The sequence below is a fragment of the Paramormyrops kingsleyae genome, chromosome 3 (genome assembly GCF_048594095.1).
Source record: "Paramormyrops kingsleyae isolate MSU_618 chromosome 3, PKINGS_0.4, whole genome shotgun sequence".
In the NCBI taxonomy this organism is placed as follows: Eukaryota; Metazoa; Chordata; class Actinopteri; order Osteoglossiformes; family Mormyridae; genus Paramormyrops; species Paramormyrops kingsleyae.
The window spans coordinates 32,721,910-32,738,955 of NC_132799.1; the positions used below are offsets into that span (position 1 = coordinate 32,721,910).

The 17,046-nt window shown below is 48.6% G+C and overlaps 1 protein-coding gene across 6 annotated transcripts in view; it reads left to right on the top strand.

Moving 5' to 3' along the window:
- The window catches only part of LOC111843402 (neuron navigator 3), a 219,309-nt gene that overhangs the window by 143,643 nt on the left and 58,620 nt on the right, over positions 1 to 17,046 (top strand). For all 6 annotated transcript variants that reach the window (XM_023810970.2, XM_023810967.2, XM_023810968.2 and 3 more), the window contains 5 exons: positions 943 to 1,060; positions 1,741 to 1,793; positions 9,000 to 9,072; positions 10,875 to 11,058; positions 16,555 to 16,623. In XM_023810970.2, coding sequence (XP_023666738.1) covers positions 943 to 1,060; positions 1,741 to 1,793; positions 9,000 to 9,072; positions 10,875 to 11,058; positions 16,555 to 16,623 — 497 coding nt within the window. The remainder of the gene's footprint in view (positions 1 to 942; positions 1,061 to 1,740; positions 1,794 to 8,999; positions 9,073 to 10,874; positions 11,059 to 16,554; positions 16,624 to 17,046) is intronic.

A 17,046-nucleotide genomic window follows, 5' to 3' on the forward strand; every position in this document is an offset into this window, starting at 1 on the left:
ATGGGACTGCGTAGCTGTGGTTGGGACTGCGTTCCGATGTGCAGTGCCGACGGCGGGCATCCTCGCGGCTTTTGGCTTTTGGCGGTGGGGGGGGGCACCAAGCCACAACAGATAACCCTTTGAATTCTGGGATGTTTGAAGGGCGGCATGTGCATTTCCCCAAGGAGAGGAAAAATGTGCTTAATTGGGGCTGGTGAAAAGCAGGCCTTCCAACTGCAGCTCACGGCGGGCCGTTAATCAACGGCACGCTGATTTTACAACGGTGACCTCTGCCTTCACACAACCGGGCCCCCTAACGAGCGTGACGATGTACGAGTCTCCTCCCTCTTTGTTATCATTGTGATGTAGATCTTAGCACAGCCAACCACGTCTAGACCGACGCAGCAGGTGGTATCTGCAGAACTTTGGGTTGTTAATGGGTTTGTCTTTATCATAGATCTGACACGTTGCATAGACAGTGTTGGAAGGAGAGTTTATCCAGAGGTTATAAGAAGGACTTCTGGCTGGTATAAAGAGCAGTAGTGTTCTGTGCTCGGTTTATTTCTTCTTTTGTCATCTCTGGTAGGTGATTTCATACGTCATGTGATGTTTAATGAGCCTATCTCTGTGGGGGACTCTGATTATTAAAAGCAGACGCTTTTATGCAAAGTGACATGCTTTTTTTTTTTTTTTGAAAAGTGGGGGTCAATCAGTCCCTGGGGCAATTGGAGGTTAAGGGTTTTGCTTAAGGGCCCGATGGTAAAATCTCTCTGTCAGTCTTGGGATTTGAACTAGCAACCTTCGGAGTGAGATCACAGGGTCCTAACCCACTGAGCCACACACATGTTGGGTGGTCTGAATCCTAGACCACTATGACCCCTCCTCTAAGATTAATTCATTCCAGATTAGATGCCAGTGTCTGTCCAGCTTTCCTCAATGCCTCGTCTTCTCTGTCCTACACAGATCTACACTGATTGGGCCAATCACTTCCTGGCCAAATCCGGCTGCCCGCGGCTTATCAAGGACCTGACACAGGACATCGCCGATGGCGTCCTACTGGCGGAGATCATCCAGATCATAGGTGGGTCCCTGCATGTCATTGAATGCATGCCCTGTTCACTTGCTCGCGAAACGACATGAGCTTCACGTATGTGCTATTTTATGTGATAAAGGATTCTTAAACCCATCCCAAGAAAACTTCCTTCTCCTAAAAGTTGGAAAAGGTCGTGTCCCCACATTGACTGTTTTCCAGGAGCTGTTATCTGCAGACTTATGCAGGATCAGAACATCCTTATTAACGCTGCAGTACATGGACACACATTCTCCCACCCCAGAAAAAAGGGGCTGCCTCATAGTCCCCAATGCAGTGAGCTAGAATGCATAGTGATTGGCTGCGGTATTCAGCCAGAGAGTGGACGGTGTGGCCCCGCCCCCTCCTGCATCAGCCAATGGTGATCTACGGAGCTGGCGTGTGCCCAGCCGGCTAGTAAACTTTGTGGGCTCTATTAAAGCATGTGTCTCCCATGTGTGCTCTTTAGGGAGCCTGGAGAGCCCTGGATTTACCCCCTCCTCCCCATTCCACACGCCCCCCCCCCCTACCCGGGACTGTCTCAAAACTTTACACGGGTCGTCAGACAGGCACCGTCCTCCGTCCTGGTGTCAGCACTGGCTCCCCGGCTCGATCTTTCCTTTTTTTTCCCCCACCGCAGTGTGTCCTTGCATTCCCCTCACCAGCTAACACTTTCCTCCCTGAACTTCCAGCGAATGAAAAGGTGGAAGACATCAATGGCTGTCCCAGGAGCCAATCGCAAATGGTGAGTCTGCCACTCTCGCCGCAACGTGCGTTGTCTGACCGTACGCCGCGCATGCTTCGGTCCCGTTCCATCGGAAGGTGAGATGTCTTGGCAGGCAAAAATATTCCTTCAAATTATTATTGCTAAAAAGGATGTTTTCGCACCTGACGGGATACTCCGGTGAGTTCGTTAAGCCAGTTCTTGCTCTGCTCTGTATTTTCCTGTAATTAATGGAGCCGGTAACGAGTTAATCAGTTCTCAGGCACTCGCAGTCAGCACGGTGCTGCAGTAGAAGGCTGGAGCCAAGTTCTGAACACGCTTGCCGTTTTTTCTCTGATCCCGTTCCCTGAGTCTTACTTTAATGGCTCCCCAAACACATGCAGGTCGTCCTTCTTGTGAGATGATTACTTTTGCTAGGTCAGTGTTTTTTTTTTTGGTGTTTATTTTCAAGCTGCCAGTCGTGGTCCAGGGCAGATAGAGCTGCGTCCCTCAGTAAACCAGCGGGATTTCTGTACTTGGGGGTAAGGCCCCAGTGACATAACCACTGGGCTCTCCTGGGCCGGATATGGGCCAGCTCCACCTTCGGATGGATTGTTTGGGTGCCCTTTGACCCCGACAGCTGGGTAGGAAGTGAGATGGCAGAGGTGTGGTGGAGAGGACGGGGTGGACTGAGAGCGAAATGGCAGTTTCTGCAGGGGTTCTCATTATTTCTGGCCAGAGGTCACCTTGGTAGAAGAGCGTGTGGGGGAATTCATCACTCAAGTCACCTACTGGAGACGTTCCCTTTGAGATGTGAGCATGCTGTTCTGCTGTTTCGCCTCTGTAGGCAGACTACTGGGTCTCTCGCCGATTCTAATGAGAGCAGAGTAGACTGCTTAGAAACCCAGCTTAAAAAATGGCTGTTAAGCATCAATCGCTCACTTTCCCAGAACCGCTGTTCCAGCACAGGGTTTTGGAGCCTATTCTAGGAAGCACGGGGCAGGTATGGATGGGAGACCGGTGTATCTCCGGGCAGAAACCAAGGACGATGTGGAGATACCAGTTTGTCTTAACCGCAGGCCTCCTTGGTCCTCCATAAACTCTACACACACAGCGGGAGGTGGGCAGGAATCACACCTGACACCCCGGGGGTGTGAATCAAGCTTGTAACCCCTGATTTGGGAGGCCATAGTACTGCTCCCCCAGCTGTCGCTGCGCCTGGGTTAGATGCTGTGAGCGGGACATGAAGATGAGATGCAAATGATATGCATGATAAACTTTTTCCATTGATTCGGTGGCTCTTGGGAGAGCTAATTAATCTCAAACTGAGGCAAATGAGGCTAAATTTCAGGCTGGGAGCAGCAGGAGTAGCTAACTGTTGAGTTAGCAACACCACTGATCGTGTGCGGCGGGGTCGCCGTTCGTTGCCATGACACCGCGATGCATATGCTTGTGGGGCGGATCGCATATGTCGCGGGGTATGAGCCGGCTATGCTGGCTTGCAGACCGCCCCCATTCCGTGGGGAGCTCTGTGGACCTCAAACGTTGCCCCTGGTGTTATTTAATAACCAAAAGAGCAGCAGTCGCTTGGCATCAAGGGTGGGGTTAGTGGAACAAGCACACAGTAATGGCGTGAGGTGTCTGCATGTGGTCTACAAATGCGACAAGAGCCGTCGGTGTGGAGCGCTGCAGGTCAGAACCATGCATCGGGCCACTCGGCCTTCTTATTTTCCCGCCGGTGTTGGCGGGTGTTCACGATCGGCGCCGCACGCTCTGTTCACTTTGAGCCAGTATGGCAATGTTCGGTCAATTGAAGGGGAACAAAATCTTCATCAAAAGGAAAAGGGGCCAATCAGCTTTCAGCTGGGGCCAGTGGCTCTGTAGCCCCGCCCCTGTATGCAGCCAGGTTATGTGCTTAATTAATGTGTTTGTGTTTTTAAATGTGAGCTGAACAAAACAGCTGAGCTGTAGGTCCAGGGAGAAGAAGGGGTGAAAAGCACTGAGAGGGTATAAGGGAGAGGTGGAAAGTTCAGGTCCACAAAGTACAAATCCAGACCAAGATTTTGTTTCAATCAACCAGTTGAGTACTCTGTGACTGTCACTCTTCATACTCAACTGACTGGGTAAAACATAATCTTGGTCAGGATTTGTGCTCCTCTGGTATATTGTCAATGTCTCATTCAATGTCCAGTTGTTAGTGAGCCAGCCTGCTGGTTTCAGGGGGGTCCTGGGACTGGTATAGAGCCCTAGTTATTTCTATAAAGATCTCAAGCACTCAAATGCCCAAACATATGTCTGTGAAGAGTGGCTTACCATCTGTGTGGCTGGTAAGGACTGAAGATATGCAGATATGGTGGACTTTGTCTTGTGTATCGATGTTCTTCCAGGAAACTGTCTCCCAAACTCCAGGGTTACTCCAAACTCCTAATCCAACAGGTTTGGAAACCTGTCATTCTAGGGATCCACAAAAGCTTTCTATCGATATTTAAAAGACAGATCTGTGAAGGATGAGTCTGTGAAGGACAGATCTATAAAAGACAGATCTGTGTGGCATAGGTCTGAGAAGGACAGATCTGTGAAGGACCAGTCTTTGAAGGACTGTAAAGATCCAGGATCCAGGGTCCAGGAAGGAAGAGTCTGAGAAGGACAAATCTGTAGCAGAAGAGTTTGTGATAGACAGATCTGTGAAAGACTGATCTGTCCTTCACTTCAGTCAGTTACATGGATATTTATTTAAAACTCTTCCTTATTTCCAGAACATCTGTCATGTTAACAAGATGGTTTTGGGGTAGTTCACCTGGATCTCTCAGTCTTTTCAGTCATGATCTGCCCCCCCCCCCCACCATGGTGTTGGAGCTGGCAGGTTGGAGGTTTCTGCTTTTTTGTGGCTGTGATTCTGGCTAGACTGACTGATGGAGTGCATTCTGATGGGCTTCTAACAGCATCGATGAATAATGTCTGTTTTCATTGGGCTGCTTGTTATTTGGGGGGTGTTGCAGACGCTGCACCTCCCTCCATCGTTCAGGGTACGTCTGAACATTTCCAGGCAAACAGCCATGCTAAGGGACCGTCTCTGGCAGACACGTGTGAAAGTGAAACTAATGGTGTTTGTATGTGACGGTCCCTAAAGGTCAAAATGAGTTAACGATTCTTCTCTTTCATATTTCACATTAATTCTAATATATAATATAATATCCGTCTCAAAATATCTCAAATAACAGGCCCACATATGATGCTACAATAGAAATCCATATAAAAGAATAAAAACTAAAAATGTTGGTTTTATAGATTTGCATGCAAATGACTTTGACTTTGGTTAATTGTGTGCAGAATCACTTTGGTGAGGTTCGACCTGAGTGAAATTAAACGAGTTGAGAATGAGCTTCACAGCGAACGGCCGTTTTCGCCATCAGGAGTGTCCCTGGCTCATATTAGTGCTACTGCGGTTATTTGCTCTGATAAATGTGGTGTCCCCAAAGGCTGCTGCTTAGACTTGGGGCGTAACGGTCATGCTTAACCCCTACTGCAGTCAGAGTGAGATGGGGGGGGCGGGGGGTAGCCACTGGGCCAGGGGGATGTTTATTGAGAGGAATTCGTCCACCCAGGTGGCGGTTTGATGGACAGATTTCTGCTTTGGAGAACTGGTCCTTGGCCTTGGAGATGGTGAGGGAGTCATGCTGACCGCAGAACTACATCATTCTACTGCTCTGCGGGACGTTTCTCCATCTCTGTGCGGAGACATGCCTGTCAGATCCCAGTGTGTTCACTTCCTCACACCTGCATGGAGAATTTATCAAGCTGCCAATTACTCCCTCAGTTCATGCTTGATGGGCGATGTCCCGCCAATACAGAGCGCTGTACCCTTCGAATGTCCCCATCTTAATGTTAATTTTAATGGTTTATTGATTACAGGTCTGTTTCAATTAATCTTTGACAATGGGTGTCTCTGTTCCTTTGTCACACATAAAGCTCTTTTGCATGGATATCTACAGCAAAGTGGTTTTATAAACCAGCAGGGACTTACCAGGCAATAATCGTCGGGTGTCCTTTCTGTGTGGGTGCCTCTCTCATGAGGGAGGGGGCACTTAACCAGCACACTCGAGAGGAGTCACTGAGTCACCCGTGGGCAGTTGCGAAAGGGGTGCTGAAAGCTTAAAGACAGGGAGAGGGGCCCTTCCGCCTTCACTGTTCATATTTTTTGTCGCTATCATCCTCTTAAAATCCATAACCTCAGCCACTACTCCACCTGCTGCCCACGCCCGGCAAGAGCACCGCACTCTGAGTCGCGTAAATGACGACAAGGTCCCGTCGGTCCGTGGGTTTCAAAACCCGACCCCACAATGTGTGGAATGCCTTGATACCCATACATGCCATAGGGCCCCTTTGAAGAAGCGGTGTGTCAGTATGGATTATTTTGGTCTTTAATTGGACCGGATAAGCCTCAGGAATTTATGGGCCATCACCGCAACCTCGTCTGCATTTTTCTCTTCTCTCTCCCTCCTCTTCGTTTGGGAAGCTGTTGCCTAGGGATGGACCGTTGGCAACAAATTCCAAAAGGTTGAGGCCCATCAACAGCATCTCACCAGCCAAATGATGCTGCTGCCATGTAAAATGAGGTTTTAAGAGCATATTATTTGATTTAAACTTAGGTAATATTTGGTGTTTTTTTATTACATTTGTTTCTGCACCCTACGAGTGGTGCCAACATTGAGCTTGGCAGTTTTCAGATCTGTGTGGACCACCAATGGTGTAGTTATTATTGTGTGGTTGCCAAGAGTGGAAATGGCCAGGGTCTGTGTTTATGTGAGACTTTTGTCAGACTGTAGCATCTGTGGAAAAGTCCATTTAAACTATACAGCCAATTCCATTCGTGATTTAGTTGAAAGGATGGATAAATGTTTGCATCAAGTATTCCATTTACAGGAGCGAACCGCTCATCGCAGTGTTCACTTAATGCAGCGATTAAAATATTTATTTTGTAAGAAGAACCATATAAAAGTGGTATATTTAAAGTTCCGGAATCTCTTTATAATCCTCTAATAGTAAATGCTGGTGTCATGAAAAGAATAACTGCATCAGTAAGTAAACAAAGGGTCATTAGTTTTTCTTAACTTCTATCCAAGAAGTGGTACTTTCCAAACAAAACATCAGTGCGGTTCTATTATTGTGTTCAAGAACCGTTAGCTGATATTTTTGGAATGGGATACTTTGTTCCAACATGCATTTTTGTAGCTTAAGTATTTCACATGTTCCAGTACCTATATTTGTAACGATGCTATAGTAGATTGTGACTTACACTGATTGTGACTGAAAATTAACAAACTTCAAATTTAATTACTCAGAAGAAAATTAACGACCTTAATCAACAACACATTTCCCGTTAGATACATAAAATTTCCATCAGCAAATGTGAACACTTCAAAATCAGTAGTGTTCATATTAACAATAGGAGTGTTTCTGTGGAAACTGGGATGCTGAGTATTTTGCTGTCCCAGTCACTCTCATTTGGGAAAAATCCCTCCATTATAAACAACCCAAAATTTTGTGGTCTCATTTTCTTCCAGTAATACTGGGGTTTATATAGCAAAATGTAGCAAAACATTAACACTCCTTTTAGTCGAAATCCGGCTGTAATTGGCTGCATCGTAAATAGTGTCGTTATAAATCCAATGAAGCTTTGCTCAGATGTTTTTTGTAGTTCTGAGTAATTTCTGTGGCTGAATTGTGCTTTCCATACACACTAAACGCTCACTCAGCATTTTAACTTTAATGCTAAAAGCTTCACACCGCATTCACCAAATCTGGCGGAGGTCAGAACCCAAGAATTCCCAAGACTCCTTCTTCTTGCTTTTGGGGGTGTGGTGCAGGGCCTGGCTTTGGGAAACAGTGGCTTCTTTCCACATTGGTTTTTACCGTCACTCTCTTGTTCCATCCTTAGGCAGTTTCCGCCCCGTTCCCCAGCTCAAAGGTTTGTTCTCCCCATGAACACAAACATGCCATGTGATCGCTCACTAAGACACACATGGCTCCCAACGACGCCCCCTAGGGGTATTTTATTACCATCCTTCTTTTTGCGTTTATGTGCTGGGAAACCTGCCTCCCAGTCATAGTGTTCTCTGCTGTGCTTTAATAGGTACGCCAGCACCCTAAACTTGTGTCATTCATTAAATATTTCATCACAGAACCACGAGTCCTCTTATGTAGCTGTATTGAAAGCAGATGCTGATTTCCTTTGGTACATAAGTGCCGTGGGATTTACCAGAAGTTAATCTAAATATTTGGAAACTGTAATTAAACCATCAGTCCCGAGAAAGGAGCCATTTCCACACAGGTCTGTTTGATTACATCTCATTTTGGTTTGTTTTGAACCAATATACAATATTTATACTGCCCCTGTTCAGAGGCTCTGGGCTTGTCAGTCACTCCCAGAGGTCTTTAGAAAGCCAAGAGCCTGTACATTTTCCTATTTGTTTCTTCAGTCAAATGACCGATGAAGTAAAATGATGTGAACCATTGTATTTAAAAATGCTTTGCCAGCTCTTCCATGTTCCATTTCCATTTTGCAAATTTGGGGAACAATGAAATTGGGATTTGTTTTTTTTTTGTATTTCCTCCTCGCACTGGACCTAGGGCCTATCTGGTCCCTTATAAAACCCTCTGGTACCAGTCAGGCCTTCCCCAGGCTGACAGCCCAGACCTGGCGTCGCACGGCGGCCATTCGGTCTCAGTTCTCCTGTCACACGTTGGCTCCGTGGGTTAGCTGAGAGCCAGGACTCTGCGAGGTGACAGAATGGCCTCAAAACCAACGGGGAGTCCATTACCCTCCACCAGCGCTGGACGGCTTCCCGGCACAGAGGACGTCGCCGGCGGTGACTGCGACACAGTCCAGCCTCGTGCTCCCTCCCGGCTGTGCCGTAAAAGACCTTTGTTGTAAAGCCAGGATGGGAAGAAAGACGCGGTTTTTAAACAACGCATGCAGGAAGCCAAAGAGGTCTCATCAAGCAGGGCCTGTATCCCTCTGCTGGGGATCCTGCTGTGGTTTGGCACCTGTAGGCCGGTGTTTATATCTGTGTGCCCGTCCCACGGTGCCGCGGCCAGAGGACACGTGGCAGATGCCCGGCCACGCACGGGTCGGGCCCCGGTGGTTCTGAAGACGCACCTCAGGTGGTCCATCTGTTCGCCTCGTACTTCCCAAGTGCGGCCCCGTCCTCGGCCCAGCTCTGAGGGTCTCTGCTCGCTGTCTTTCAGATCGAGAATGTGGACGTCTGTCTCAGCTTTCTGGAAGCCCGGGGAGTCAAAACGCAGGGCCTCTCCGCCGAAGGTAAGGCTGGTGCCGCTTGTCTCTGCCAATCGCCGACGACGCCTCAATCCACCGGGGGCTGTCGGGACTGACATCTCCAACGCCACACCAGACAATGGCTCTAAAAGGACCCCGGCTGCTTGCCGCGGATCATTAAGAAACTGCTCTGCAATTACCGTCGGTTAGCTGTCGACGGCCTTTCCATCATCATCGTGGAAGGGAGGCAGCTCGGAGTTATTTTGTCAAACGCTGCCTTTGTGTTACAGAGAGGAGACACTTTTTCAGGATTTCAGAAGTCTTGTGCGAAGCCTCGGTCGGCAGCTGCATTAGGCACGCCGGGGGTGTCGGCGCGGGGCGTCTTGGGGGTGATGCAATGAGGAAAAAGGGGCAAATGATGAAGGTCTCACTAATTCACATCCCTTAAGAACAGGGGATTGAAACTTGATGCTCGACAGAAATCCAGACTTTCACTGTATCCAGTCACAGCCTGTGAAAATAGGCCTTTTTGGGTATATATGCTGCTTCTGAACTGGTTACCCTTCTCCTTACAGACAAAGTGTGACCCAATTCAATTGGCTCTTGTCCCCATGCTCAGTAATAAATGATCTGTCAGGAAAGAAAAGGATTGTTGGACATGCAGAGATAGCACATCACTCTTTTCCAAGAAAACAAACTCGTGATAATCAGCTACAGGGCTCAGGATTTAAAAAGAATAATAACTCTCCTCTTAAAATTAACACACCCCCATCAAGTGACGAAGATAAGTATGTGTTTGACTGGATCCATAGTCTCCTGGAATGTCAAAGCATAGAATGCATAAGGGAACTATTTACTTAAAAGAAAAGAATTTGCCCATTGTAGTCAAGGTACACATGCAGGATGTAAAGAAACTATGAATGAGAGCCATTTGCAAGACACTCTATGGCCATTTTATTAGGTACACCTAGGTAGTACCAGACAGACATAGCTAGTACAGAGGAGAGCCCACTTTATTAGGTACACATAGTACAGAGGAGAACCCACTTTATTAGGTACACAGAGCTAGTACAGGGGAGGACCCGCTTTGTTAGGTACACAGAGCTAGTTCCGAGGAGAACCCACTTTACTAGATACACATAGTACAGAGGAGAACCCACTTTATTAGGTACACAGGGGTAGTACCCAGGAGGACCCACTTTATTAGGTACACAGAGCTAGTACAGGGGAGGACCTACTTTACCAGGTACTGTACACAGAACTAGTACAGAGGAGAACCCACTTTATTAGGTACACAGAGGTAGTAACCTTCCTATGTTGTGGCCTTCCTATAAGCTTTAACGAGTCTGGCCTCTGAGCTCTCTCATTACCAAGGTGTTTTTAGTAACAGAGCTGCCCCTGGCTGTTTATTTTATATATTTCTTTTTTGTTTATCATGTAAATCTCTGTAAACTCGAGACATTACCATGTGTGAAAATCCCAGCACGCGTTCAGTGTTAACCTCAGCCTGAGAAATGGCATTTATATTAACCCCTAATTTGCTAAGACTTGACTTTTGGGCCCCTGGGGTCAGAGATTTTGAGTAGCACCCCAGCAGGCTGCAGTGTTTAGGGGTCATTTGTTTGATGATTTAATAGATAGGTCAGTTTCTCGGTGGGGGGGTGATGAAACACTGCAGTGATGGAGCTCTGAGTAATTTATGTGGCTTCCTTCCTGGTCGCCCCTCATTTTTGTGGGCTGCTTTCGGTGGTTTAAGCATAAAAGCTCCTTTTTTTTTGTTTGTATTCTTTCTGGTCCGTCTAACCATTGGTGGTCTGAGGCTTGTGCGTATCCCGTGCCGTTCACAGAGATCTGGAATGGCAATCTGAAGACCATCCTGGGGCTTTTCTTCAGCCTGTCCCGCTACAAGCAGCAGCAGCAGCAACAGCAGCAGTACTATCAGTCCCTCGTGGAACTCCAGCAGCAGGTCGCACATCAGGCCACTGGGGCGGCGCCACCGAGTTACCACAAGTCACAGGAAATGCAGTCGAGGTAGCTGTAACCCCAGTTTGTTACCTTTCACTTCTTTCTCCATTTATTTCTCCAATAACAGACTAATACTCTGAATGATTCTATCTTGTTTGATTTCTGACTCATTAGCTTCCTGGCAGAAACATCGGAAATCCCATTTTTGACTTTGTAGGGTACATTTGTTGTCTAAATGATTTCTCCTGAAATTGGAGAGAGTAACTGCAGAAAACATCTATCATAATTTATTATAATTTACTATTTATTGTAATTTATTATTATTGAACTTCAGCAAACCTCCTCTTTGAATTATAATGGTCTTGTTTCATCTGAGGGAACTAAAACAGAAACACCAGATATCAGATATACATCATTGTCTTTTGCTTTGGCAGCTAATATCCTTCACAGTAGTAGATTCAAAAACAACAGTGATTTATATAACTGAGCTTTTAAGTGTACTGTAATGACAGTTTTTTTGTTTGTTTTTTGAGGAGCCAAAATAAAAATTTATAGTTGATGTTATGTCTTTGGCAAAAAAATGGCAAGTGAAAAATTGGGGGGGGGGGTGCTTTGGTTGGCTTTGAGGACCTTCTGAGCCCCACTGGTCCTGAAGCCTGTTAAGAGTCACCAAGACAGACCTCTTGTCATGCTCCAAGCATTGTGGATCATTTTAAAACATATTTCTTTCATTTCAAGCAATTGCAAATTTAAGCCAATAGGGAAATCTCACAGGTGGGAGATGTGAGGGTGTAGATTAGTGAGGGTGTAGATTAGTGAGGGTGTCGATTAGTGAGGGTGTAGATTAGTGAGCTGAGTAAATGTAGACATGGGCTCTGTCGGTACCGTCGTGGAAGCGGCGCGCTCACGTTCCAGGAGCTGAGCCAGACTCACCGGCGGTTTCCCAGCTACAGTCTTGCCTCAGACCCGCCGTCTGTCTCAGTTAGTTTGACTTCACCTGGCCAGCCCCCCCCCCTTTCGGGACATGCTGCACCTCCACCAGCCGCTCGCAGTGTTGGCCGGTGTGAGGGGGGGGGGGGAGCAGAGTGACCATAAACCTCCCTTGCTCTCCCTTGTGACCATAAATTGGAGGGTGGGGGCGCAGAGCTGGTCTGTGTGTAACATACTCTGGATGTGGTCTTCTCAGGACATCTCAGCACATCCTGTCGACAGTTACAGACTGTGATTGGCTTGTGTTCCATGGTTACCATGGCAGCAAAATCCCCCCCCCCCCCCCACCAAATAGAAGATGACCATAACTGATTACTATAAATGTTGCAGTCTGCATCAGCACATGCACAATTTCTCTTTTGTAATATATCATTGCCTGAGTCATTGGACACCCTCCCCCCCACACACACACACACACACCACCCCAGCTCCAAATCTACTTTCTTTCATCCAAACAGTCCATCCAGTCGGCCAGGTCCTGTTCCGATACTGTAAAGACGCTGTAGGAGTGGCACAGTATGAGGTGCAGCCCCTCGGACATGCCGCCATGTGTCATGGTAACCTCAGCATTCCCGGTTCTCCCCACAGTTATGATTGGATGTCGTCTTCCTCTGCCTACGTGGGGGGGGGTTGTGGAAGGAGAATACCGGCGCCTCTAGTTTTCAAGACGAGAAAGTGGTAGCGTAGGATTGGATTCTTACTGGCCCATTGGGTCTGCGGGGGTCTCTGAGCAGAAACCGGTAATCTGGACTTGGGGGGGGGGGGCTCTGATGGCTCGCCCCCTCCCCCGTGATGGCAGCACATTCCTCTGCCCTGATTCCGGGCCGGGGGAAGCAGAGCGTGCCACGTGGACGGGGGGCTCGGCCCGCGCCCATCATACACAGCGGGCCAGCATGCCAGCTGAGGGCCGCTTATCTGCCACGTGGCAGCTGAGCCGTTTCTCCCGGGTGTCAGACGTATTCCAGCAGACTGGCAGCCTCCATGAATCAGCCTGGAAATTGCTATCTTTGCAACAAGACCTGCCCGTTTAGTGCAATGATGCTGAAGGGACTCGGATCGAGGAGGTGGGGGGGGGGGGGCTCGGGCCAATCATCGTCTTACACCGAGCTTGAACACTCTTAAATTCAGGCCCCCAAAATCCACCTTTTGCGGGGACCCTTTTCCGGCACCTTCTCTCGCAAAGCCCCCGGCCCGATTGCGTACGGCGCGGACGCCGTAATGGATTTCACAGTGCCCCATTCGCAACACCCAATTACGCTCCTCTTGCTAACAATTAATTATGCTGAGTTTTAATTGCCAGTGGAAAGGGAAAGTTGCCAGTCTCAGCGGGTCATTTTAAATAAAAGTAATTATTGTGGTAATTTCGTCTGGAACCGAGTTTTAACCAAAGTAAGAAAAATGCTGCTTATCATTTAAATGGATTTATTTTCCATTATTCATTATAAAATGGGTAGAAGCAGGTTCTTTGTGGGTCCGGTTTAAATGGTAGGGATGCGTTTCGGCGACTCAGAGCTGTAAGAGCTGTTTTATTCCTATAAACCTAAGACTATTGTTTTGACGGCTTGGGTCAGAGCGAAGCTTCATCAGAAATGGGTCAAAGAGGCCCCCAAAAAGCCCGATCGCTTGGCCAATCCCACTTTTTCGGAGCCATCAGGGCTTCCTGGTGCCTCATACTGAGGAACAGGTGGACGGAGTCCTTCCCGGGAAGACATTTATCATCTGTGCATCCATCCATCCATGCATCCATCCATCCATGCATCCATCCATCCATGCATCCATCCATCCATCCATCCAACCATCCATCCATCCATCCATAGCATGACTGCTTCTCCTGGTCACAGTTACGGGGAGGGCCAGAGCCTTTCCCAGGCAGCTAAGGGCACAAGGCAGGGGGGGGGGGGGGAGAGGGGGGCCTAGACAGGATGCCAGTTCATATTCATTACAGAAAGACAAACCCATTAACAGTGATGCTGGATTTAGTTCCTGGTTTCTATGATGGTTATATATTAACAATGATATAGTACCTGTATTATACACAAGTGGGATGTTACTACTGCAACAGTCTGGTGTTCTGGCATGTTTAGGAAGCAGCACAGGGTCCCTTAGAAGAGCTGGGTCTGACTGTGGGGGGGGGTGTCGTTCCACCCTCAGACTGGTTCACAGCCCCCCCCCCCTCACAATGCCCCCCCATGCATTAGTTACAGTGCTGGATTGCTGTCACGGTTATCGCTCCTAGCTTCTAGGCCACACGCAGAGTCTGGGGGGGGGCGGGGGGGCATGGCTGAGACAGACTGAAGGACAGCCACGCGCCGCTCTGCTAGCCTTTGTTAGCGCATCAGCTGTGAGCGGCAAACCTACGACTGGACCAGGGATCCCGGGGCCTCAGACCACACTGCTTCCCTGTCCTACCATGGCAGGAGGGGCCACGAGGGGACGAGGGGGGGCCACAGGCAAGGGAGCCAGTCACCGAGGGGGGAGAGACAAGCCATGTATGTATCTTCAAAGAAATTAAACTGAAGCAAGAGAAAAGGCCTCCATTAAAATAGAATACTCATACTGTGTTCTTTTCAGGTTCCCCATCTTGGTCTCCATGGACAAGCGTGGGGGTCAGAGCACACAGTTAAGGGTCTTGCTTTGGGGCCCAAAGACCAAATTGGCCTGATGGCCCAGGGGTTTGATCCGCTGACTTTCCGGTCGTTGATCCGCCCGCCCGCACACCCCCCTCGCTTAAATTAAAGAGGCTCCCACTTTTACTGAACTAGAAAGCCGATGTTCTTTGAACTTCTGAGCCTGTGTGCGTCTGCTACTTGGTAGCACTGCACCGCCCCCCCAGGCTGTATGTTACATCCTTCTTACGTTAGTTTGACGCCTTGCTGGTTTGCTCATTAGCGGCATATTTCACGTGGGGGCAGTTTGTCTCACTTTGCCGGGGTCTAACCTGAAAGGCATGAATGGGGGTGAATTGGCCTGTGTGTGTCTGGGGTGGGGGCACAGGCTATATTTGGTACAGCTCAGAGCCAGAGAGGAAGTGACATTTATGAGGACGCCAGACAGACCCTTCAAAGTGGGGGGTGGGAACAACCAGGTATTGCTGATTGCAGGTTTGGACATAAATTGGATTTATCTGCAGCTCATGCCTCAGGGTGGGATTTGGGGGGGGGGGGGCATACATTTAGAGGCCGTCCTGCATGAATTGTCCATTGTGAAGGGATGCAGCGTACTGAGCGGGGGGCGATGTGGGCGGGGGCACGATCCCGGCCCATGTCAGCTAGCCCGTTTATGTGATCTGATGGTTCTGTTAACAACAGTGGAGGCTCAGTGCTCAAGAGTGCCAGCTGATTCTCGCCTAGCCAGCACGCTGGGGGCCCGGGGGGGCACTCCGCCAGTTAGCTGTCCTGGCACCATACTCATATAACGGACTGGGACACCCCCCGGGGCGTGAACGTGTTACTTGCTGCCCTAAATTTGACCTGAAAGGTGCCTCAATTCAGCCCCCCATCAGTAACGATTAAACAAAGCACGCAGCCTAAAATCCATTTAATCGGTTCTATTTTATCCTGAATTCTGTACCCGTTTGTCCTAAGCAGGGTTGCGAGCATCTGGAGCCTTTTCCAGAAGCTACGGGTACAAGGCGCTATATGTTATTACTGATTACCATGGCAGCACACTCACCCTATTCACACACACGCACGTACCTATGGACAGTCTGGTGTCTCCAATTCAACTGAGCATGGAGGAAACGCCACAAAGACACGGAGAGAATGTGTAACCATGAGGCGACAATGTTGAGGCAGCCCTGCCTGAAAATCTGAATAAATAAAATGCTGCTTGATCTGCATAAGTACGGGAATGTTAGAATGCTTCTTTTCGTATATCCTGTTATGTGGACGCAGATGAGAACGCGGTTAGGGTTAGGGTTGGGGGGGGGGAGGGGGGCGCTTTAGGGCCTTGCTCAGAGGCCCAGTGGATGTGTGACTATTCTGCTGAGAATGAGATTTGAACCAGCGACCTTCACTGGCCCACTGAGCCACACACCAGCCTATTGGGATATTATGTTACATTTAAATATTCCAAATAAATATTTTATTACAAAATCTGTACTGATATTTCTATCTCTAGTGACTGGTTTTCTAGCAGAGGGGGCCTAAGTTATTCAGCGTGAGTAATTGCTGCTGTATGAAATGTTACCCATAATGCTCGGCATGTTTCCTAATGGAGCGTGACTAATAAGGGTCAGGCGTGCCGCTGGGCCTTCCCGTCTTCCTGTCCGACTCGTCAGGGATGTGACTGCAAGCGCTGGTGTTCTTACGCTCGCGGTGATTAAGATGTGACTGCATTTGAAGGAATTTCCTACCCCTCCCCGCGGTCAGGCGCTATCTTCTGACTCATTAGCATAACTACTAAGGAATTATGGGACATCAGTGTGTGGTCTCCTGTGAGGAACCAGGAAGTAAATAAAAAAAATAAAACGTTTTTCCGTTGCTAACTTTCCCCTCTTTTGCCTTACATGCCTCCCTTGCTGGTTGCTAACGGTAACATGTTCCTAATCTCCACTCTCTGCTCCCGGCGTAGCGTCACCGCCAGATATGCAGCTCCCCCGAGCCACAGCGGAATGGCCCCCCCTCAGAAGAAAGCCACACGGTAAGTCCGCCTCCCCGGGCCACGTTCTCAGGCGTCTCGCCGTAGAGACCGCCGCTCATTCTCAGCTCGTTCCGGCTCTTCGGCGCTCTGCGGCTATTGATTAGAAGCTGATATTCGGAGAGTTCAGTCCTTTTTGCTTATGCGACATCAGAGCTGCTGCAGTGTTCCAGGACCCTGCAGATGTTCTCCTCTTTCTCCCCAGTGGTGGCTGGCTTCCGAATACCCACAATCCATCTCTCTGGCAACTGTTAAACTTACACCATGCGCAGGCAACAGCGGTGTCTGAATGGGCAGACTGGGTTATTCTCATAAACGCCTGGCAACGCCGGGAAAGTACCACAAAGTGACCTATTTCCTTTTCTCTCACGAATGATACAGTAATTAGAAGTGTTAATTAAAGCTAGATTTTGGTCTGAGCCACAC